The following is a 25,022-nucleotide window of genomic DNA, read 5'->3' as shown; positions in this document are numbered from 1 at the left end:
GCCTATGCATAGAAAGGGGAATGTGTAAAACTGAACAGATGTGGATCATGTGATCATTTTATAGCTTGTTTGTTTTAACAGACCAGATGACTTCTTCAGTTAAAACATATTGAGTGTTTTAATAGAGATTGGTCCCATATAATGTATGGGGTTATATTAATGCTTGTTTATCTTTAAGCAGCAAATAAGTCATCGTTTCTTCTCAAATTTAACGTCCAATATCTCACCAGCCTTCACTTAACTCAAACACAACCTGTGTCGATGAAGACGAACAAGAAAGGCGTGTGTGTCTGTATGCTGTCAGGCTTCTTCACTCGATCAATGTTTGCACATCTGGAACCTGCTATAACAGGCTGAACAGTGTTTTCTGTACTTGCATGACCCTCACAGCTGGACTCAGACGGCTGCGTTCCAGGAGGAACCAGAGACAACAAACACATAGATTGATTTAAACTTGAGCAGCATTTTTGTAATCCCAGATGATCAGGCTGAGGCACAACGATGTGTGCGGCTGCTGCTTAAACCAGGATTGAGCAGTGCAGTTTGTTTTTAAATTTGCATGAAATTTGTATAAAAGCAACTCTGTGCTTCAAAGCTGGTGTTCTGCAGACTGCAGTGGGAACAAAGTGGCTCATCTTGATCTTATCATCGTATAAAACCTCCTTTAAACCTTATGAACGCTGAAATGTTCCTGTAGTGGTTTCTTATGCTTCTGTAGATATTTACAGGGGCTACGTTTTACTTCTGATGTATGAATAGTTCTATTTGATCATTTGTGTAAATCCATATTAGGTTGTTGTTAAAGTGTTTTTATTTTGGAGGAAGAGATCAAGTGGAAGAGGAAGCAGAGAGAGCGGGAACAAAGAGAGAAGGAAGAGCGGGAAGAGCGGCGCCACGAGTGACCGGAGTGAGATGGCAGAGTGTGTGGTTGGATGCAGCTGGCATCAACTAGGACACTTGTGAGGGACGGTGAGGATAACCCGTCCTGCATCCACAGCCAAGGAACGGAGTAAGGGAGCGCATGAGTGCAGCTCGGACTAGCTTTGTATCTCTGCCCAGAAAACCAGTTAGTGGCAGTTGAATGTGCTAATGGCGATAGCTCCAACTCTGCAAATTACAGCAACAACTGTACAGGCCGCCTTGTCGCCTGCTCTGAAGGCGGAGTCTCAAGTCTTTAGCAGGTCACGCACTTCTGCAGTCATCTGGTCGCAGCAGATAGCCCCGCCCCTCCCTGAGCCTGGTTCTGCCGGAGGTTTCTTCCTGTTAAAAGAGAGTTTTTCCTTCCCACTGTCGCCAAAGTGCTGCTCATAGGGGGTCATATGATTGTTGGGTTTTTCTCTGTATCTACTGTACAATATAAAGCACCTTGAGGCGACTGTTGTGATTTGGCGCTGTGTAAATCAAATTGAATTGAATGCACAGTTTCTGGTTGGAGCGTGTTATGACAGTCTTGGAGTCAGTGACATCATCGATGCACTTACCTGTGTGCTGGTCACAGATGATGTGTTCTCCTCCAAGTTGGCGCGGTCGCCATTTGTTGCAGCGTCCCTGAACATGTCCCAGTCAGTGAGCTCAAAACAGTCCTGAAGAGCAGAGAGCTCCTGCAGGCCAACTTCTCACCTGTCTCAGAACCGCTTTGCACAGCAGTGAATTCCCGAGGTAGATAAAAAGGTCTGCCTCTAACAGTCATAAACGCTACCAGCGATGAGCAGTTTTAGAAACTAGCGCAGTTCTTGTGCTGTGATGTAGACACACAAGCCACCACGTGAGTCTCACGGCACAGAGCTGCATTTCTGTTGGCATGAAATGAAGTGAGCCCGTGTAGCTGAACGGTGGTGTGCGTCACCGAGCCATGCTTCTGGGAAAACAAAGACGCAGCAGTCCCTAAATTCCCGCTAATCTGCTGGAGTCGGACGTAGTCCAGTTTGTTGTCCAGTGAGCAAATGTTTGAGAGCAGCGTGGATAACACCTGACCACTGCCACCAGGCAGCGGACTGCAGGCCTGGTTTCTGTAGCAACCCAAGGATGCACAGCGCTCCCAGGAGTTCCTGGTCAGTTTTTATATGATGCTTGTAATTTAGAAGCGTTTGCCGTTGGTGAACGCGAGCACCTCTTGTTCTGGTGTCCATGTGGCTCAGAAATCACAAAAATACAAAAACTGCCCCATTTGAGTGGCCGCGGCGTGCTGCTAACACGGCGCCAGCTGAGGATCTCGTTGAATTATAATGTTTCCTTTTTCCAGAGTTCAGTACATAGTTCTCTGGTAAGTGTGGGAAAAGGTTGGATGCTGAAGTTACCTGTGAAGAGTTAAGGAACTTTCTGAAAACCAGGAGAACAGGAGCTGATAACAAACCGGTAAAATGAACTCAGGGCGCTGAAGCCAGGGTCGTTTCCCTCCCATCGTACATGTCTGCTGGCATAAAACAGCAACATATCAGTGACGCTATTTCAAGTTCACAGGAAAACACAGTAAATTAACAGGTGTCTGACCTGGTTATACTGTACATGGATATTCACGTATACTCCAAACACAGGTGGAAGTATTTTTGCACTCTCTGAGGTTCAGTGAGTGTGTTCACATTTCTGCTTTCAGTTAGCGAACACTGACAACAGCAGCAAGACAAATACAACAACTAAGTTTATGGAAGTCCGTCTGCTCTGTGTCGTCTTTGCCATCAGTAAGAAGAATAAAGGTTTGACGTAAAGATTTCAGCGGTGCCACTTTGACAGGATTAGAGCAGAAAACCTTTAAGTCACCGTCTGAGTATGTGAAGGATCCCTGAAAGAGACCCTGCTCTGCACCAGTCTCACTTATATAACACACTTTCCATCTGTAGCTCCAGCGTGCACTTCAAGCACTTTTACAGATACATGGAGTTTTTCCATTGCTGCTGGTTTATGAACCGTCATTTGTGGCTCTATTGGCAGTGAACTGATGAACACAGTGTTTAAAATCTGCAGTCGTCATCATGATTAACACCACGAGAACAGAAAAATGATGAAATTCTGGGAAGGATGACGAGTGAGTTTAGTCACTGAGGCTGGGAAATAAAAGACATCTCATTGTGTGTAAATGATATTACACATGGAACTAAAAGCTTTTTAAGGCAAAATGAGTCAGTTATCATTGTTTTACTTCCCACACACAAACCTTCGTCACACACTGGGAGCTGGCGTTTCACGGTGAAGCAAAGGTAAAGATTCAAAGAGTCGATAAACACACACGACACACCCACAGTAAAGGTTATAGCCACTGTCTGTGTCCACATGCTCAGCCACTCATCACATTTTATTGTGTCTTCGTTCATTTCCAGACTGTTGTGGGTACCTTCATATACAGTGTGTGTGCAGTCTGAACAAAGAGCTTTTTGTTCATATGCAGACGCCTTCACGCAGAAGCCGAAGCACTTCAGCCAGATCAAAGTCCAAACATCCAGTTAGAGTGCACAGTTCATTGATACAGGTTCAGGAGACAGTACAGCCATGCACAGATATCCACGAGCGTTTGATTCTTCAACTCAAAGCCGTCCAGCTCCCGTTGCTCGACACATACATGTCAGCTCCTGCGTCCTGCTGCTGGGGAGGCTAACCCCCCACGCACACTTCTCCTGCTCTGCATCGACGGTGAAGAATACTTTAGTTGTTGACCACCAGGACATGAAAGGTTTGAGTGTAAGAGCCAAAGGCTTCACAGGTCCAAAACAGTACTTGACAGGAGACGTCAAAAATGCAGATACAAACTTTATTGTTCATTAAACAACCTGCACAAAAGTAAGTGGTTGTTGCACACACAGGGTTGGACCCAACCAAGAGAGAGAAATAGGAAAAGGGTCGAGTGGAGGAGGCACACACACCCCCACAGTGCACACAAAGCATTAATGAAGAGCAGTCTTCATCAGGGATGTAACACTGCTCCTGGTCAACACCGAACAGTCCTACTCAGCACAAAGAAGGAAGGTCAAAGTATCAATGAAACCTTGAGGATTCCTCCAGCTGTGCTCCTGTGTCTCATCCCCTCGTTATCCCTCAGTGTATTCAACCCCGTGTTTCTCTTTGTCATGATCTTCATACGTGTCTGTGTCCTGACTGCAAACTGTCCAGTTTACTTCTTTCTCGTGTCCAGCAGTAAAGCTGCCCTTTGAGTTTTGGGTCCTTTCCTGCCTCCCTGCACACACACCATGACAGAAAATGTGTCCCCCCCACTGGCCACAGCAGACGGCTGCTGCTTCCCAAGTCTGGTTGCTCTCACTTCTTCTTCTTCTTCTTCTTTTAGACTTCTATGGAAAAATGTCTTTATCCTAATAATGTCTATTAATATGTTAAAAGGCAGATTTGTGTGTGTGCGCGATATTGTGATATGTGTCACTTGTTGCTTGTGTTGCTTATCTGTTGGTTTTGAAGACAACCCTTCTGAAGTTGTTTCCCACGCTCACAGCTCGAGGCTGCTGGGTAAAAAGACGCGCAGAGACGCTCACACTGTGATCCTGCATCAGCTGACATGCTGGGGTTGTGGTTGGTGGCTTGCTTGCGCTGCAGACAACTGAGAAGGAACAGTTTATTTGTTCTGTCTGCCTGTTCTGTGTGTCTACATCACACACAAAACAAGCCCAGAGTGTGAAATGTGACCTGATCTACTACACATGTAAGTGCCACTACTGCACGTCATTACATGTCCTGTGCTCTCCTTCTTCTGTCCCCCAACATCCTGTTAAAGCAGGGTTCGTCCTCCCCGTGGTCTAAAGTTGTTATATTTGTGTGTGTGTGTGCAACATTCAGGACACGTTACAGTCTTGGATCTTTTGAATGTTTCAGCTCCCGTCAGTTTCTTCCTTTGTTCTGTTTTCTAATAAAACAGCTTCTTGCTTCTAGCTCACGTGACCTGAGCTCAGAGTCCAGACTGCGCCCTGGTCTCCTTAAAAGGCTCGTCTACATACAGGCTGCTTCGTCCCCATTATTCCTCACAGGAAAAAGTCCTGACAAACATGTATATCTCTGTGTCTGATCTCTTTCCTGTTTTCATCATGAGCCGCAGACAGTCATGTTCCAACAGGTGAAAACCCACCTCTGTTCTCTAATCTCCCTGAAACCTGCACACCAACGCACCGAGCATTCACCCCTGCATTCCAATCCTTCTGCTGGGAGTGGAAACCGCTTTGCTGTGTTCCCTACTCTGAACATCATGTGCATGCTTCATACAGTTACTCCATGTGCAGTTTGAACACAACACCTGGAGAGATGCTGATGGTTGCCAGCAGAGCTCTGGTTCATAATCTCACTCTCTGTCACTGTGGCTGTTCCACCTTTGCAGAAACAGGCTGTTGTTTCCGATCGCCTCTAAAACCACACCCTGTTTGCTGGAAGCTGTTAAAGCCTGCTCGCCACTCTGTGTGCAGGTTGAGCAGGATAAAGCTACCAGGAACAGGTTTCCTTGGGCAGCCTGCCAGTCTCTCTAGATTTAGGTTTGCTGGTGCTTGATCCAGCTCGTGCTGCAAACACAACCAGAGTGATAGAAAATCAGAACACAGTTTGTGACATTTGTGCCAAATAAAAGTGGACGTGGACTCTTCTGTAAAAGCCCATCTTTGATTCAAACATGCTTTTAAGTGCTCATTGATGACCTAACATCTAAAGTTATCGGTGTAGCTGAGGACATAGAACACACCACCCACCAAAGATGCATCCGCGTGGCTGTGAACGTGTGAAGGTGGGATAGAAAAGCGTGTTTGAACTGGTGAATGAGGCTTTGAGCACAAATATAAGAAGGAGTCCAACTACTGACGTGAATCTGAATGTCTCTAAATGTGCTGCTGACGTGTTGGTGCGTGCTCAGTCCTGCAGGTGAGCAAATCCTCAAACGCTGACTCTTTTGAGTAACAGGCTCCTCAGAAACATACTGAAAGTCACTTCTGATCAGCATCAGTGAATCATTAACCCTCATTAGTTTTAATGCCAGAAACTGCATGGATTTCAAAAACAGACATAATAAGCAGAGCGTTGGGACAGTACTGTCTGCCTCGACTACTTGAGTCTGAAGATTAAGATCTAGAAAAGACGATTAAGACTTGCCAAGAAAACAGCCTAAAGTGTTTGTTACTGGTCACCAGTTCCTTGCTAAATGCAGTGAACAGTGCAGTGTTAGCGCTGGTTAGTCAGTGATACACTGCTGCTCCCTTCCTTCCTTTCAGGAATGAGCCTGAGAAAGTAATTAAGGCAGGAGGGAGGGCACGGGGCGACTCACCCTGTGTGCAGTGCGCCCCCACACCACGGTGTATTTCTCCTCTGAGAACAGTAGCTATGTTAGGAAATGCCTTGAGATATGGTGACAGAGATAACTGTTGGGGAAGAGGTAAATAAATGATCTGGACGTTGACCACGTGAAGCCTTTCCTCAGTAGAACTGGGGAAAGCAGAACATGCACACTTAGTAATTCATTATCAGTAATGATCAGTGCTCCAAACATCAGGTTCAATTTCAAACAGCTGAACTGCAAACGTTAAGACAAAGCAGGAAACAGCCATTAGAAGCTGCGCTCTCACTCTGCTTTCCTTCAGAGGAACTGTTGGACTCCAGCTTGTGTATTCAATCCTTCCTGTTTGAGACTTACTCGGTATTCAAAGCCACACTGTACCCTACGGCAGTCGGGCCTCTCATTATCTCTGCTCCGCCCTCTCAGGGGAAGGAGGACGAGGGGGCCAGGACTACCAAAGTCCAGGCAGATATTCCCGGTCCATTAAAAGGCTGAAACAGCCAGAATAACAGCCTGGGACAAACAAATCAGCTTCAGCTTTCTTTATATCATTAAAAGCATGCTAACTGTTATTGTGCTACATTGTTCAGGCTATATGCCCCTTTCATGTGTGCAAGTGTGCACTTTGAAATGACTGGACTAGAGGATTCCAGCATTTTGGAACAACCTCTCCACATGTGTGTCTGGAAATTTAGCAAAAGTAATCAGATCTATAAATGGAGCCGCTCTGACTCAGTGAGTTACAGTGAGTTACAGTGAGCTGTAAGGTCCACGCTGCGGTCATTCACGTCATTCTAGTGATCTCTCTAGAAAGTCATGTAGTCAGCATGAGCACACACACGGTCCTCTGTGAAACACGACCTGCACAGGTCTGCCTGCAGAAACACAACCGTGCATCTGTAGCAGAAACCAGGCACGAATGAAGGCGCTCTTGTGATTTCACATCAAACCTGTAATCTAGACAAACTGTTTCAATTGAAAACACTTTCAGGACTCACTGAAAATAAAGAAAGTAAAAGACAATCACGGCATGAAAACCATCATCCAGGTAAGCAAACCCCCAAAGCTGGTTCTGTCCGGACGAACAGAAGTTCTTATGATGTAATAATGATCGGCTGAGTCCGAAGAAGCCATTGAGCCGCTATATCCGCTCAATGACTTAAGCGGGACAGGCACGCAGCGCATACCGCAGCGATGTGATGACGGGCGAGCCGGACGCTCCTTATTTGGTCATGTTGGACTGAGTTAAACTGCTACGAGCGGAGGTTTTTAGTCCTGAGCAGAAACGAAAAGTATCCCAGTGTGAAAGGAGGCTCCGGGACTGCACGCGGATAGCTGTCTGATCTGGACTACACTTCCTGAGGGTACCATGGCGACCACAAGAATAGAAGCAGGATTTTATTTTCTTTACTTTTCTTTTTTCCACATGCTGCTGTCTGCCTCAGGTGAGTCCGGCGCATTCTCCTAGTGTGGATGCAGCGACAGAAACGCTTCTTCTTCTCGTGATTATTATTATTATTATTATTATTATTATTATTATTATTATTATTATTATTATTATTCTTAGAGGTACAGTCAGAACACGTCTGTTTTTTTATTTGGCCTCACATGTAAAATTCAATTCAGTTCAATTCAATTTTATTTATATAGCGCCAAATCACAACAAAAGTCGCCTCAAGGCGCTTCATAGATACAGAGAAAAACCCAACAATCATATGACCCCCTATGAGCAAGCACTTTGGCGACAGTGGGAAGGAAAAACTCCCTTTTAACAGGAAGAAACCTCCGGCAGAACCAGGCTCAGGGAGGGGCGGGGCCATCTGCTGTGATTGGTTGGGGTGAGAGAAGGAAGACAGGATAAAAGACATGCTGTGGAAGAGAGACAGAGGTTAATAACAGATATGATTCAATGCAGAGAGGTCTGTTAACACATAGTGAGTGAGAAAGGTGACTGGAAAGGAGAAACTCAATGCATCATGGGAATCCCCGGCAGCCTACGTCTATTGCAGCATAACTAAGGGAGGATTCAGGGTCACCTGGTCCAGCCCTAACTATATGCTTTAGCAAAAAGGAAAGTTTGAAGCCTAATCTTGAAAGTAGAGATAGTGTCTGTCTCCTGAATCCAAACTGGAAGCTGGTTCCACAGAAGAGGGGCCTGAAAACTGAAGGCTCTGCCTCCCATTCTACTTTTAAATACTCTAGGAACAACAAGTAGGCCTGCAGAGCGAGAGCGAAGTGCTCTAATAGGGTGATATGGTACTACAAGGTCATTAAGATAAGATGGGGCCTGATTATTTAAGAGCTTGTATGTGAGGAGCAGGATTTTGAATTCAATTCTGGATTTAACAGGAAGCCAAAACAGGAGAAATCTGCTCTCTCTTTCTAGTCCCTGTCAGGACTCTTGCTGCAGCATTTTGGATCAGCTGAAGGCTTTTCAGGGAGTTTTTAGGACATCCTGATAATAATGAATTACAGTCGTCCAGCCTGGAAGTAATAAATGCATGAACTAGTTTTTCAGCGTCACTCTGAGACAGGATATTTCTAACTTTAGAGATGTTGCACAAATGGAAGAACGCAGTCTTACATATTTGTTTAATATGTGCGTTGAAGGACATGTCCTGGTCAAAAATGACTCCAAGGTTCCTCACAGTGTTACTGGAGGCCAAGGTAATGCCATCCAGAGTAAGGATCTGCTTAGATACCATATTTCTAGGCTTTTCAGGGCCGAGTACAATAACCTCAGTTTGATCTGAATTGTGAAAAGAGTGAGACAGCTGCACTCTTTGCCCCCAGCTAAAGAGGAAGGAGGTACTTACACTCCCGAGGTCTGCAAACAAGCGACGATGTTTCAGACAGATTTGCGATCCTCGGTGTAAGAGGGGAGAAGCTGTGGTGTGCTCCGTGGGTGGCACACTTACTGTGGTCACAAAGCAAAGTGCAGCTGGAACAGTCCGTCCGTAAAACTACATGAGTGGGGCCTTTTTCTCCACTGATAAGAGCGCAGCTCTGGGATGTTCACCATGTGAACCTGATGAAATGATGAATCTGAGCACAGTTTGGGTCGTTTTGCTGCTAAAGGATGTGCAACACTGTGTTAAAGAGCTTCAGTCATTCAGCAGGATCAGTAATGTCTGATTTTCATCATGTGACTGATCCACTCCTTGTTTGCAGGCTCGTATCCACAAGCGCAGAACGTCACCTGGAAATCCACCAATTTTAAAACGGTTCTGGTCTGGGAGCCCAAACCATCCGCGGATTACTCTTACACAGTGGAACTGTCTCCGTAAGTACCATCCACACCTGGCCTCACAGCCCCATCAGTTCACCTACGGCAGCACGTTTTCATGTATGTGGGTGTTTCATGTAAACTATGTGTAACACGTCATATGTTGCAGGGTTGGTGGGAACGCACAGAGAATCACTAACTGTATCCGGTCGTCACAAACGATGTGCGATCTCTCCACCGCCATGACTGATCCCAAAGCCTGCTACGTAGCTGATGTCCTATCTCAGCCCCCACAGGGGGCGACCTCTGAACTCTCCGAGTTTCCCCACAAAACCTCGCCAAAATTCTGCCCATACGATGACAGTAAGACCCTTTGATATTATTTTTTATAAATCAGAATAACATAGAAATGAAAGCATGCCCGGGAGAGCGCATGAAGCCAGCGCAGGAACAGTTTAACATGGTAACACACCCGCTCTCATGGTCGCCCTCAGTGAGCATGATGCAAAGAAGTCTCACCGTCACACTCACAGGGTTGTTTCCATCATCGGTCCCTGGATCTGTAGACTTTCACAAAGTTGTTGCCCATCCAATAAAGAAATGCCCGTCACAGTTTCTCTGTCAGGTACAATGTCATCAGGCAGCGGTCTCAAAGCCGAGGTCACCCCTACCTCTGCGCTTGACTTAAACAGGAACACAATGACAGCAGCACTGCTGCCTCGTGTCACACAGACAGGACCCCTGTGTTTATTTAGTCGTCCAGTGAACGGCTTCAGAGGAAATAAAGTTTAGTCTTGTTTTACAATATTTGAAAAGTAAACAAACAAACAAACACTCCTGTTTTCTTGTTTTGTACTACTTGAAGTGTCCTCCAATGAGACGACAGTGTCCGCAGTGGCCCACAGTGTGACACCCGGTCATCAGGGGTCGTTCTGTCTACAGGTCCAGAGAGCAATGTTAACATAAGCAGATTATTTATGTGATCATTCAGCAAACTCAAAGAAAAGCTGATCATTTTATGTCAACACATAAGCTGTTTGTTGAAGCTGTCATTCTCATTTAGTTCAGTGTAATATTGGAAGGTTAACAGAGACTTCAGTGATCACAGGACACACATGTGCATATCCAGCAGTTTCAAAAATACTTCTCCTCCACAGCTGAACTCGACAGGCCCAAGTTCACGCTGGAGGTCAGTGAAGGCAGCGCCACCCTGAACGTGACAGACTCACCCACTGCCATCGCCAACGGTCAACACCTGCAGACTTTGAGGGACATCTTCTCTGAGCGGCTCCACTACAGAGTCACCTACTGGAAGAATAAGAGCACTGGCAAAGTGAGGAGCACCCACCACAGACTGACATCACAACAGCAGTCTTTAACATACGTGAATGACATCACGGGCCTTTCCCTTCTGTTGTCCACAGAAAACATCCAACTACAACACAAGTATGATAAAGGTGACTGGCCTGGATCACGGGGAGAGCTACTGCTTCCAGGTCCAAGCCTACATCCCCAGCCGCACTTATGGCAAGCAGCTGGGAGACCTGAGTCCCCCGCAGTGCTCAAAAGACGAGAACCAGACCATCATAGAAGGTGAGCTCTTTATTTCAGCGCAGCACTGACCACGAGCTGCTGACCAAAAGCTGCTGACACAGCAGCGTTACAGCAGGATGTGATTTATTTGACTAACAATCGTCTGCAGAAGCCTGTTGACTTGATGAGTAACTTATCATTTTGTGAGGTGAAAATGGAGTTTTCACAAACTCTGTGTGTTTATTTTTGATGCGGAGGAGAACACTAACTGTTAAGGTTGCAAAAGCTCTGTAAAGTGTTTGAACACTGGGCCAGGCTTTCTTCTCAGGTGTGTGTCTGTGTGGGTGTGAAGGAGCTGGGAAATAGAGGTGAGGCAGTAAATCGTGCCTGGATCTGATGGTGTTTATTACACGACTGTGACTCCAGTTCAGTCTACAGAATAAGAGGGCGGGGCCAAAATACCAGAGCTTACACACAATGCTGTGGTGCTGGGATGTCTGCCTTTGGGACAGGGGGCGCTCCAGGACCCCAGCACATCCACTTCCCACGGCCTCGTGCGGATGTGCGTCCAGAGCGTGTACATCCGTCCGTAAATATTTGGACTATAAATTCACAGCATGTTTATTTATTGTCTTAGTGAAACAGGTGGTCGTCAAGCACCTCCAGAGTTCTTCATGACTAAAACAACATTACATCTACTTTTAATCCAGTTTTATTTATACAACACGTGACCTCAGTGTGCTTTATATGTGAACAATAACACAAACGTGTTAAAGTGAGTGTTTGTAGTAACTCACACAAAAACATCAGGATGTTTCCCCTCAGACTGTGAAACCTGTGAAAAAAGCACTTCTGCATTCATTACTCTGAAGGTGTTTGTGATGAACTACAGCTGCAGTGTGCCGTGGGTGCACGGATTCTTAATAGAAATCCCACAGCGCCCCCTACAGGAAGCTGCTACAGTAACAGGCAATAACCCCACACGGAGCCACGTCACTGTGGACTGTCTGTCTGCAGATGTTATTCTGAATTAGCAAACAGTGAAAGTAATCACATTACTCATCACTTTGTTTTGTTTTCAGAGTAATGCAGTATTAATTAGTAAAGTTAAACCAAGTGTGTGAATACGTCATTAATCCTCCGTGGTCACAGCGTCTCCACAGCAGCAAGAACAGTGACTAAATAACTAATACAATATTTTACAAAATATAACAAAACAGCTCTAATTACTGGAACATTGATAGGTATGTACAAATATCATTACCTATGAATGTCACTTATGGATAATAATAATGCATTGCATTTATAAAGCGCTTTATTCATCCACACACTGGTGGAGGCAGCTACAGCAGTAGCTACAGCAGTAGCCACATCGCGCCATCGGCCCCTCTGGCCAACACCAGTAGGTGAAGTGTCCTTCGACCGAGACTGTCCGAGCCGGGGCTCGAACCGGCAACCGTCTGATTCAAGATGAACTCCCAACTCTTGAGCCGCGATCGCCCCGTTTGTTGAGCGGTTTGTTGAGTCTGCTGGCGTCTGTGAGCCTCCACAGAGGACGGCGCCGACCACAGAGACTCAGAGAACATGCTGAGCATTGTCCGACAGATGTTGAAGGACCTCAGAGACGACTGGCCCGTCCTCTAGAGGGCGGTGGTGCTTCTAACCCAGTCCAGGTGTTTTCTGTGTGTACTCTGAGGCATTTATGCTCCTCCACGACGTCCACATCCACCTCCTGGACTGAAGCAGGTCACAGGTTTCTTGGTCCTCCCACAGTCCACAGTCTTTGGTCTTTGTCACGTTGAGCTGCAGATGATTCTGCTCACACAGCATGCGTGTGACTGTGTTACATGGTTCAAAAACCACACAGAGTCTGCCTGTGAATTTGTGTGAAAAGCTTCAGTGTGGCTTGTACTGTAGTCTTAAGTACTCTGAGTACTGTATAAAAGCCAGCCCATCCGTACTCCCGTGTGGGTTACTGCTTAGAAATGAGCAGTAAAGCTTTGCTGTGACAGACTGTGTTGTGTTTTCCACAGTGTATTCTCCTGCAGTGATCATTTCTGCTATCATCCTCATCCTACTGCTCACCGGGATCATCATCACCGTCACAGTGGTGTGCTGCAAGCGCAAGAAAAAAGCTGCAAACGGTGAAAAGAAGGGCGTAGTATAAAGTATGTGCTTCACTACACATCTCTCGCGGTACGTTGAACTGGACACACGGACATATGTCGCTCAGCATTCCTCAGCCAAACACTGGACTTTCATTTAGTTTCTGTGAAACAACCTTATTTTTGACACTGGGAAGATGGGAAAACTCTGCTGAAGCCCTGCTACAGTATGTACTGATACTGCAAATACTGCATCTCCTTTCCTGGTGCCTGTGACTACTATAGTAAAATATAACAGCTTATTTTATTTAATTTCACAGTCTGCTGTGTAAATGTAAATCATTCTTAGACTGTAGTGGGGATTTTACCTTGAAACACATTTTTATGGAATCAAAATGTAGGATGTATATTTTTGTATGTGGTGTATTTATTTTATTGTGTTTAACTGATATTAAAGACAATAAACATGTTACTCCTTACGTTTGTGCATTTTACTGGTAACAGCAGAGCATCGCTGGGCTTTGGTGGTCATCAGCAACACAACAACATTCAGGGGTCAGCGTTTTGCTGGACGCTGTCTGAGCTGATGCAGGCTGAAACCCAGCGCTTGGCTCAGACCATCAGTTTAATACATTTGCTGCAGCAGGCTGGATGTGTCACGTTGTTTATTTACAGATAATTTATAAACAAACACCTTCATTACGTGTTGATTTACTCAGTGCACGTGTTTGTTTTTGTTATTTTACATTTTCCTGGTTCATTCATTTCTTCACCAGGTTAAAACGGCCGTTTATTAATTAATTAATGTTACAATCCATGTTAAAATGTAAAATAAGGATGGTTAAAGGATTTAGACAGATATGGAATTTCTTGGAATATGTTTAACGAGTTTTCAAAGAGCATTTAAAATGTATATGGTCCATTTTGACCAGCATCCTGTTTTATTGTGAAAAGCTCGTGATTGTAAGAGGAAGTGAATGTGATTGTGATCAGTTGCTGAGAAAAGCTGTGAGGAAAGTACGAGATGTTAGTCCAAGTGTGTAATTGTGTACGAGCTGGACTATCTGCTGTCTTTGTCAGTCGCTGCGAGCAGCTGCTCACTCTCGTTTGAGCATCAAGAGCCTGAAACATCCTGAACATGTCCACTGATGACTCCTTCACACGTAACTCTTATGATCTAGTCCCATTTCACAGGGCTCATGCTGCTCCATGTGACTGTCTCAGCCACAGATGACAGCTGCAGACATAAAGCTACAGAAAAATGACCTGGTAGCTCACAGACATCATGTCCTCCACCCTCTGGAGACATCAGAGCCTATAGAAGCCATGTCTAATATGAGTCCAAGTTTGACGTTTAAAAGACGTCCACAATGACCACACAGGGACTGTAAATAGCCGCACACGGAGGTGCTACGGACGTGAACACTAGACTAGAGATGGACCGATCCGATATTACGTATCGGTCCGATACTGACCTAAATTACTGGATCAGATATCGGAGAGAAATAAAAAATGTAATGATCCATTAAATATCAAACAAGCACCTCACAAAACTTTATTCTCTATATCTTTATTCTCTTCCCCCTCCTGCCCCCCCCCCCCCCCCCCTCTTTCTTAAATAGATAACTATCATATCTGATATCATATCTCACAGTACAATAATATTGAATGGGTTGCATTGTTGTATTTTGTCATGTTTCTCAGGTCTTTGTCTGAATTTCTACGAACATTATTGCTAAGGATTGTCTTATTGCATTGGAGTCACACTGGGTTAAATATGTACACTTGGGTTTTAAGGGGTATTTATTATTTTCTTCTTTTTTTGGGGTTGTATGGAAGCCCCAAACGCAATTTCATTGTTCTTGACAATGACAATAAATAAATAAATACAACATGGCGTAACTCGGCTCATAACCGAGCAGTGTGGTCATGTGGCTGTGTGTATTAGCCTCAAACCAGCATTTCATCTCCGAGGAAGTTACCCCAGAGAGAAGTAAAGCAAGTGTGTAAGTTCATCTCTGAATGTTTGTAAAGCTTAACAACCGATATATGGAGCGACTGCCTCTCTCTCTCTCTCTCTCTCCTGCTGCTACTTCAATCATGAAACTGATCAATGATCAGCTGATCGTCTCCTTTGTTTTTGGCCCACTTTGCACCAGAAAGAGGAAACCAGCAGCTGAACAACAGCAGCACGTTTAAGCTTGATCAGCTGTTGTTAGAATTTATTTAATATTACTTTCTACTCGAGGATCTTTTTCTACGCAGCTGACGGCTGGTAACTGTGCAGGGGCGGATCTAGCAAAGTGTAGCCAGGGGGGCCGATAGGGCATGAACAGGGAAAAGGGGGCACAAAGACATACTTTTCTTTCTTATTCTCATTTAAAATGTCGAGCTTTTAATAAATAATTATCTGACACCCAAAGTTTTAATCTGATGTAAAATGTATAGAAGTCCATTACTGTATATAGTAATTGTTAAGTCTAATATACCCTAGTAAGCTGTAGTACTTTTTCCTTTGGGAACCATCTGTGCAGTCTGCAATTTTGTTGAAGAAAGATGTTGAATCTATTTAATTATTCTTGAAAAATAATTGATTCTGTGCATTTTTTTTCACACTGCATCAAATTAAGGTTGATTACGTCGATTAAGCATCATGAGGTGGAGCGTGAGGGGTGGCTCCCTATTTTTTTATTAGGTTATTAGGTTGCTTAATATTTCTGCTAAGTACTCTTTAAAATACCAGAGTAGGGAGGATGGTGCAGGCTTAAGTTCATTAGATTGATCAGTGTTGCTGAATTATGAAATATTTTGGGTGCAGTGTATTTTTTGCATACAGGTCTAACAGAATAGCCTTAGTGTTGTTGTTTATTTACACTAGAGTATGAACTCATACAAAAAGCAGCAAGATATTAAAAAACAGTTTTATTGATTAAAAACACTATATCGGATTCATCAGTGGGACTGGACTCCATATATTACAAAGACGTATTAGGGACACATTAAGAGAAAAATGTTGTCAATCGTTCTGAGAAAAAAGTTGAAAGTGTATTTCAAGAAAACAAGTACTTCTATTACTTTGTGCTAACATATTGATTCCAGAGGGAACGTTGCACATGTTCTAAAGAACAAAGCTTTGACGTCACCCGCAATCAGGTAGCTTCATTATAGATGATTATCACCATCATCATCATCAATCACAGCATCTGATCGATAACTGATCAGGAGCCGATCAGTGCTTAATTATTTTTAAACCGTCTGTGACTATGAATGTGAAACTGAATTTACATTAAATTTGTTTAACAAAAGCAAAGAAAACAATGCTGATGGTTACAAAATAGTAACGAGGATGTTATTCTTCACACAGGCTGCTTTTCTGTAACCGAAGCAACAGTACTCAACAAAGTAACTGCAGTGTTATTGCAGCACCTTTAACTTACAATATAAAGTGCCTTGAAGCGGCTGCTGTTGTGATGTGGCATCATATATATTTCCCTACATATTCATATGCAGGTATGTACACATACACGCTGATCTATTCATAAAGATTAGAAGTGAAAAGCATTGCATTTGAAACTGTTATTGATTAAACAGCTGTTTAATTTCACAATAATTAAAAGTTGTAATTAAAATGAAGGTTTTATATTTACAGAGTGCCAGAGTACATGACACAAAGCTGGGCAGCACATGAACAAACATGGCTGCTCCTGATGGTTACCGATCTCTGCGGCCTCAGACTTTGCGTTTTGGCAGCTCAGCCTGGTAAACACATTTCCCATCTGTCTGCATGTAACTGACTGTCATCTGACGCTCAGTCACTTGGAAGAAAGCTAGGCCTCCTGCTGTGTGATTGACAGGACTGGAAAAGAGCTGCCAGGACGGAGGGACACTGCTGATGTGACGAGTGGAATGATCACTGACCATCCCACTCCCGCTGACAACATACGAGCTCCCATCATCCTCTCTGATGAACTGTTGGAGGAGAGAACAGAGAAACTGCGTCTTCTTTTGATGGGTTGGATTGTCACACTTTCTACACAAAGATCAGGAACTAGCATCTCTTTGTTTAACATTAATATGATATCCTCTGGTTTGGGGCACAGAAACTGATCAGCAGTCAGAAACACTTGGTCAACACGTCATAGCACAGGACTGGTTGTCCCAGCAGGTCAGTGCGATGGACTGAATATAATGGAGACACTTCACTCCCTTGTTTTAACTGGTGAAAGTGATGTTCTGTATGTGAACACACCTGCAGATCATGATCATGGCCACACAGGTAAACGGTGACTCCGTACTTCTTCAGCAGAGGCCGTAGTTTGTCGACTAGACAGGCTGTAGGTCCGTGATTGCCAATAGACCACACAGGATAATGACCAGCCACCACCACATAGTCAGACCTGCACAAGCCAGACAGCCTTTAAACTCCCACACAGAGGGACCAGCAACACCAGCAGAGCTAACTGGTTTAAACTGTTGGGTGTATGTTTCCCTCTCTTTGATGCTCTTCTTTATTTGGTTTTCTGTACACTGTATATTTATTTAAATCCTCATTCTGCGTAATATTTGTCACACAGTTGTATATCAAACCTTTAATAAATCACAAATGTATCTTTGTATTGAGTGACATCTGTGCAGATAACTGGTCAAACGAATCTGTGTTTGAATCACCTGCTGCTGGCCAGTTTAGCACTGATCCAGTTCCACTGGTTTGCTGCTGCCGTGGAGTCCTCTGGTCCCACAGGCTGGACCTGGTCATTGGTGTTTCCACAGAGCACCACCGTATCAATCATCAGGATGCTCACTGACACGTTTGTGTGTGGAACAGTAAACTGAAGATCGTAATAAAGAGCTGGGTAATTCCTACAGAGACAACACATCATAACGTCCAAGCAACACTGAGGTCTGGAACCTTGAATCATCTCAGTTATCACAGAAACGAGTGTACAAAACATCAGAGCACGTTTTAGCAACGTCTGAAACACGATTTTAATGCAAGTCACATGATAACTAGTTCAGGTCAAAGCTACAGGTGTAAGAAGACTGACCTTCTCACTCAAACCTTGTCTGTATTGCTTGATATTTACCATCGGTGGGATATGTTAGAGTAAGCCATTTGTGCTGAGATGTTGCCGATATGGTCGTGGTTTCCAGCAGTTAGGTACCACTGTATATCCAGTAGAGATGGCTGCGAGAAGACACCTTCAAACGTGTTCTGTGGAGGAGAAATACCTCACAGTTTATGTCTGTGTAGGCTCTCAGTCGTCCAGCTCATGGTAGTCTAAGAAGCTTTGAAAGTACTGGACTCCTTCTGTTTCACCTGTCATCAAAGAAGCTTCTGCAAGTCTAAAACCTGAGGTATTTAAACCCAAGAGAGTCACTGACCCACTATGGATTTATTCCACAAACATGAGTGTGCCATGGGCTCCCCAGTGTCACCCATTATAGCCAAGCTTTACATGGAGGAAGCGGAAAATAAAGCACTTAGCCACTGGCACAGATACGAGGATGACACCTGGGTCAAAATCAGAACCCAGGAAGAAGAAGCCTTCACTGCTCACATGAGCTCTGTGGATAGAAACACACCAGGGCAAAGGATAACTGTTCACTGTTTCTGGACTGTGCCGTGCGCACGGAGGTGAACGGAAACCTCAACACTGACGTTTACCAGTTTACCAGGACATCTGCATCTCAAGGACAAAGGTCTTTCGAGGATGTCAGTGTTCACATTGTGGGCAGAGAAGACAGATGGTTTGAAAGAGGAGTGAAAGAAGTTATCTATGTCCACTGTGAATAATCATCTTTAAATAAAGGCTGCCTTACATCACCAACTGTCTGCTGGCTACGATGCAGTTTCTCTTCCAGGTGCCTGACATTTACATCAGGTAACCTCAACAGGTCACATGACAGGGTAAGGCAAGGTCTCACAATGGTTCCACCTGAAACATACTTATCACGCCTCCGTTCTTGTATCACACCGTGACTCATGTGACGAGGCTCGTGATCAGTAGTGGGTCAACAACTCTTAGCCTGCAGTCTGTTAGACTGATGATAGCGTTAACAAGCTGCTAGGTGCAAATAATCATGTGCAGTTCTGAAAGCAGACTATGACCTCACCTCAACTAATGCCAGCTCGGTGGTGAGTAGCCTCAGTAACACTAATAAATCACACAGCAGCAGTACATTCACGTAGTTGTAAAAGCATGACAATAGTAATCCAAAGTATTCAGAATCCCTTACTCACATTGAGTAACTGAACAGAATATGTTACAAACTACATTTTGGGGCATGTATTCTGTAATCTGTAGTGGAATATGCTTTAAAAGTAAACTTCCCAACACTGGGTACCAGTACTGTCCCTCCAGTCTTCACTTTGCAGGGAATATGGTGATCGGGTGTTTCTTTGGAAACCTCAAGCCACATTTTGCAGCTTTCTGGAGTCCAGCAGAGCTAAACATGGACAAGCTTCCTGTTGCTATGGGTTTCTTTTGGTTCTCTTACCTATTGTGAAGTTCACAAAGAAACTGGCAGTGAATAAATTATCCCTGCTCATCTTCACTGTAAAAGAGTGTAGCAACACCAGTGAGAAGTGCTAACTACAAATCTAAAACTATGCGTTTGATTTGTAACATTTTAGTTTTTAGCCAAGGAAATGACATCACCCTGCAGAATCCTTTAGGGTAGACTAAACTCTGAAGAGATGCTATTCATCGCAAAGTCTGGGGCTACAAGAAGAGCTCAACAGAATATATCAACAGCTGTTAATGCATGGGTCCTGATATGATATACCTTGAAGCGTGGGTCTTCCACATCCTTGACGCCGCTAAAATAGAAGTGATCTCCAAGGCTGAGAACAAAGTCCACCCCCTCGGATTGGGCCAGTCTATCCATCTCTGCAGCAATAGCTTTCTCTTGAGCAGTGTAGTAAGGAGGAAAAGGCAGCCCACCCCAGTCTGCAAGCACCACAAAGTTCAGCACACCTACAGACAATGAAGACACTTTTCTCAACACATGTGCACCATCCACAGACAGATACATACATGTGAATGGTTTTGTGGTTTAAAAACTATGTGTGAAATGCCTTAATGAAAACAAATGGTGAACATTCAAACAGACAGGCCCTGGCCAGATGGTGGATTCACACCCACAACCTTCTTGTTTATTACTTTGGCTGGGCAACAACAGCACTAAATATTGTGCCCCATGCTGCCCTCTAGTGGTGCCATATGACCTAAATCAGTGGTTCTCAACCGTTTCACAATGAGTACCACCTCAATAAATATATGGCTCTTAAAGTACCACCCTTATGACTGACATTAAAGTACAGTAGTATGGGCCTATTTAACACCACATATAGTTTACACAAGACAATTTTATTTCTTATATGAATGAATTTTATTTTAACTTTCATAAACAGGACGTGACAAGTGATAATAATAACAACTGTACTGCATTAAAACATTCACAGCAGGTGGGATAGCCAATCTTTAAGTGATGACCCGATGAAACCTGCGTCAGTCCAAACTACTCTGAGATTATTAAGGCTGTTGTGTTTTCAACATGTTTTAATGCTTTCGATCTTGTTCTGTTTAATCTGATCAAGCCCTGTTGGCCTCTCTCGGTTTTTATTACCACTGTTCATTTTAAAGCTCAGTTTTTAAACCCTTACGATGTAACTCCAGCCCATGCAGCAGTATATTAATGACTAACCTCGTATTGCAGTTGTTCTCCTGACTGAAGTTTGGTCCGTTTACAGCATCCTGTCATGCGACTGCCAGGGGCGTAATTTCCAGAGGGATTAGGCGGGTTATGACCCCCCCCCCCCCCATTAATCAGACCCAACCAATATAACCCCCCCCCAATAAAATTATGAATTATCTTGCATAAATAGGCTGTTGATTTTCTTTACTCATTTCAGTTATTACCAGCAAAATAGTTGAATGTTTAATCATCTGGGAATTTACTCAGATTTATTTATTTATTTAGACAGAGATCTTGACCCCCCCAATGTTCAGCACAAAGTTACGCCGATGGCGACTGGATTTGTCCCTAACCATCGGGAACCCTCACGTTAACTTTTACAGAGTGGAAAAAAGTTAGCGTTCATCCTCCATCTTCACTGTTTGTGTTATGCTAACATAGCTGTGTAGTTAGCGGTCACGTAGCACATCATTATATACCAGCTAGCCCAACTTCAGTAACCCTACAAACGTCACTGCTGTTTAGTTTCCTGTCTTCATTTATGCTGGAAGTGATAGCAGAGCTGTACAGTTTAATTTGTGTTGTGGCGATTAAGCTGCCGGATTTTTGGCTTCACAACTCTTCGTGGTCCGTGGACATCGAACCTCAGTTTGCTCTTTGTGGCATTTCAGAAACAAAATAACACCATGTGGTGGCCTCGCTGGATCTGCTGCGATGACCCGCTGTGTGATGACCCTTCTCTGGGCTCCCCCCACCCAAGGGAAATTCACCGCTCTCAAGGCGCTGCTGCTGCGCCGCTACTCCCTCTCCGATGCAGAGCGGGCCAAGATACTCCTCTCTCTCTCAGGCCTGGGTGATGGTACCGCTCTTGAGCTCATGGAGCGCACGCTGTCCTTGCTAAGAATGGATGATGGCGGATTTCTCTTCACTCACGTCTTCCTCCGACAGTTGCCGGCACCAGTGCCAGCTGGCCTCGCCAACTCCCCGCTGCTGGCCTTGGAGGATTACCGCTCACTCGCAGAAGAACCAGATCGTATTCTCCTGGCTACTAGGAGCTTTGGCATCCAGGTGATAGTTCCGACGGCATCTCCTGCCCATCCACCGATTCTCCCGGGGGCCTCTGACTCATCGATGGTGGCTGGGATCGTGGCACGGCGGCGCCTTGGAAAACAGCTGTGTTTTTACCAACAGCATTTTGGCACCACAGCACGGCGCTGTCTGCCGCCTTTGCAGTTTCAAGGCCCAGGGAAACGAGCCTGCCAGCGCTCTGTAGCGGCTGCGACCGCTGGCAATAAGGAAAGGCTGCTCTTCATAGAGAACTCATGCTCAGGGAGACGTTTTTTGGTTGACTCGGGCTCCCAGAAGAGTCTCGTGAAGTCTCATGTCGTCTTTGCAAACCTCCACAATGGTATATTCTTTAATCCTAAAAACAATTGGAGATTTCCTGCATACCACTAGAGAGAGCCCAAGTACCACCAGGGGTACGCATACCACAGTTTGAGAATGACTGACCTAAATAACACTACAGCTAACCGCGCTAACGCGCTGACACGGCGCAGCCCCACGCATTGGGCAATCTGCGCTAACTTGCTAACGGAGATTTGCTGGGTTAATGCAGTTATGGCGTTAAGGTCATTTTAAGGAGATTAACGCTGACAGCACTAATAAAAACACATCTTTTGATGTTTTTGTTAATTTTATTTAAATGGTGTGCAAAAGTCTCAAGACATCTTATTCCTTTATATTTTGCTTCCAGGGAGTCAGATTGTTGCCAGACTTTGCATTTTTCTTTTTCAACACAGCACTCGTGTGCTGGCTCATGCCCTGCCCACCTCACGTTTGGGAGACTGTAATACCATTCTCTTTGCTCTCCTCAAAAACAAACTTCTCAGTTGGCTCCACATGGTACATCTACACAAATCTGCACCAATGACTGTTGCACCCATTCTCAGCTTCACTAGCTCCCTATCCACATTGTATTCAGTACAATATTTTGGTTCTTTGACTCTGACCTCCTTCAGCCTTAGACTCCTTCTCATGTCCTCTGCTCAGTCAGCTGCTCCTCACGTCAAACTGGACACTTCACGTGATGGAGTCTTTCGCTGCGCTGCACCTTGACTTTGAAATTCATTACTACACCTTCAACAGCTCGACTCTGACAGAGTCAAATCTCAGCTCAAAACTTAACATTTTCATTTGCATGTCAACTCTAATCATCCTTAACTTTTTAGTATTCCTATCTTCTAAAACTGTTCTTGTTATTTTGTGTTGTAGGGGCCAACAAATAAATATTATCGTTATTATAACGCTGACCTATCAGTCATTCAAGCCTTATAAAGGTACCCAGCTCAAGGGATGAACCAATGATGCAGCTACACTAAACACACAACTTGGCAAATACCCTGTTTTGTAACTTTGGGCACTTTATTAGCAGCCTGTCACAACAAGGAAACAAAGTAATATGTTTAAGCTCAAATATAAGGCTCGAACCTGAGAGTCCTTAATCACGACTCATGTACTTCCTGTGTGACAGGTCATCACACTGTAAATCAAACCTAACACTGACTAACATAAGCAGCAGCCTACCTTGTTCCACAGCGTCGAGGCCTTTCCACAAGTTATGAAAGCTTAGAATCAACACTATACACATGAGCCTGTCCATGGCTTCACTGTGCTCCCGTTTAAAACCGAAACAAACCTGAAACTTCCTGCATCAGGCCGGGCGAGAAAAACAGGATATCAGCTGATCAGCAGGTCAAAGTACAAACTGACTGCAGTTGCTCTAAGCAGACACGTTGTGACACACTGCAGCGAGTAAAAGAAGTGCAGACCTTCACACGGATCTTGCAGTATTTTCTGCTCTGCATGAAATGATTTTAAAGGAAGCTCTAAAGACAAACCTCTGAAAAAAGCAAAAACATAACGAGATTAAACACCTGTGTGGGTGTTTCCTGTGGTTACAGTGTGCAACTTTTATTATACTATCATTCAAGGCTAACGATGACAGCAATTCCTAAATTAGAGTAATTTAACTAAATACAGGCTGTGCAGAGAGCGCTATGCTGACTGGTGCACTGACAGGGTCACAGCAGTGTGATGTTGTCACCCTCCGTGGAAAAGCAAGAGATAGTGATGATGTTCTGCAACAATCCCACCCAGCCGGGGACCGTCCACCCTCCAAGATAACCATGCTCGTTCCAGTAGGAAGTGAATTCACTTTCACTGATGTAGTGCCAGACAGTTTCTTCACACTTCAGTCATCCCCTCTGATAAACAACACCCACGTATCAATAACAGAAAATGTGACATTGGTAGAAAAAAACTTGGTGTTTCATGGATGCTGCACAACTCACAGGTGCATTGTCCTTGTAATTGTGTTACTATTTATGGGCAAATAAGAGAAACATTGTTACAACAGAAATAAAATCAACCAACACAACGTTTAGTTCTTTTGTGGTAATTTTATGAAAAGCAATGTTTTTAAGTTTCTTAAAAATAGAGATGGTGAATCCAAACTGGGAGAACTTCAAAGGAAGCCAGTACAGGAGAAGTCTCACTGTGGCGTTTTGGATCAACTCAAAGCTTTTCAGGGAGTTTTTAGGACTTCCTGTTGACAGCGATTACAGATAGAAGTAATAAACGTATGAAGAAAAGCAGTCGTACACATTTATATTTTGGTACATGGACTGGCTCTCATGCACCGCCTTTCTACTCTCAGCACTTTATACAAGAGTCCTCATCCACCCCGTTTATAGAATCATGTTTTTCCATGTTTAACTGAGCTCAGGTAGAGAACGGGAACAGGGTTGATGTGCAAGGCTGTAGCAACTACAGTGTGATATGGAAACAGCGTCTGAAACTAGGGTGAAGACAGATGTCGTGATCAGCAAGCAGCAGTATGGATTCATGAGCAGGAGCTGGACCAGCACACATGTAAGCACAGCGAGACGGCGGGGAGGCGTGTCATAGATGAGGCAGATGGTTCACATCAGAGATCAGCTCTGAGCCTCCTCTTGGTCTCAACGCTGATGGACAGGTTGAGCTGCAGTGAGAGTGGAGAGCCAGGAGGGGTGGAGGTATGTGCTGGATCGCTTTCAAGATCGACCTCCATCACTGCAGAGCAGCTCTTGCTACCCATGTTGAGTTCCCCAAAAAAGTCTTTTTGTATAATTCTGAAATTATTATTTTTAACCTGTGGCAGTTCAACACTTTG

The 25,022-nt window shown here is 44.4% G+C and overlaps 2 protein-coding genes across 2 annotated transcripts; one reads left to right on the top strand and one right to left on the bottom strand.

Annotated features, from left to right (window-relative positions):
- The first annotated feature begins 7,481 nt into the window (after positions 1-7,481).
- f3a (coagulation factor III, tissue factor a) lies at positions 7,482-14,980 on the top strand. The gene is made up of 6 exons (XM_085417935.1): positions 7,482-7,692; positions 9,419-9,530; positions 9,643-9,836; positions 10,631-10,806; positions 10,898-11,066; positions 13,040-14,980. Exons 1-6 carry the CDS (start codon positions 7,617-7,619, stop codon positions 13,171-13,173), a joined length of 861 nt encoding a protein of 286 aa, XP_085274061.1. The 5' UTR covers positions 7,482-7,616; the 3' UTR covers positions 13,174-14,980.
- Positions 14,981-15,789: 809 nt separating this feature from the next.
- On the bottom strand, positions 15,790-24,975 carry LOC146661475 (tartrate-resistant acid phosphatase type 5-like). The gene is made up of 6 exons (XM_085417933.1): positions 23,396-24,975; positions 19,898-20,088; positions 18,196-18,323; positions 17,780-17,971; positions 17,361-17,508; positions 15,790-17,080 (listed from the first exon to the last, which is right to left on the bottom strand). Exons 1-6 carry the CDS (start codon positions 23,469-23,471, stop codon positions 16,841-16,843), a joined length of 975 nt encoding a protein of 324 aa, XP_085274059.1. The 5' UTR covers positions 23,472-24,975; the 3' UTR covers positions 15,790-16,840.
- Positions 24,976-25,022: the final 47 nt, after the last annotated feature.

This window comes from Rhamphochromis longiceps, linkage group LG9, assembly GCF_057381845.1.
Source record: "Rhamphochromis longiceps isolate RC_006_pf linkage group LG9, R_longiceps_female_GT1.1, whole genome shotgun sequence".
Classification (NCBI taxonomy): domain Eukaryota; kingdom Metazoa; phylum Chordata; class Actinopteri; order Cichliformes; family Cichlidae; genus Rhamphochromis; species Rhamphochromis longiceps.
The sequence above is the reverse complement of the archived record's forward strand: the minus strand, read 5'-3'. Positions and strand labels throughout refer to the sequence as shown.

Coding starts and splice junctions, on each gene's coding strand:
- f3a (XM_085417935.1), top strand. CDS start 7,617: ATGGCGACCACAAGAATAGAAGCAGGATTTTATTTTCTTTACTTTTCT. Junction 9,531..9,642: donor TACACAGTGGAACTGTCTCC/GTAAGTACCATC, acceptor CATATGTTGCAG/GGTTGGTGGGAACGCACAGA. Junction 9,837..10,630: donor ATTCTGCCCATACGATGACA/GTAAGACCCTTT, acceptor TCTCCTCCACAG/CTGAACTCGACAGGCCCAAG.
- LOC146661475 (XM_085417933.1), bottom strand. CDS start 23,471: ATGGACAGGCTCATGTGTATAGTGTTGATTCTAAGCTTTCATAACTTG. Junction 17,972..18,195: donor TCTAACATATCCCACCGATG/GTAAATATCAAG, acceptor TTGTCTCTGTAG/GAATTACCCAGCTCTTTATT. Junction 17,081..17,360: donor GCCATGATCATGATCTGCAG/GTGTGTTCACAT, acceptor CTCCTCCAACAG/TTCATCAGAGAGGATGATGG.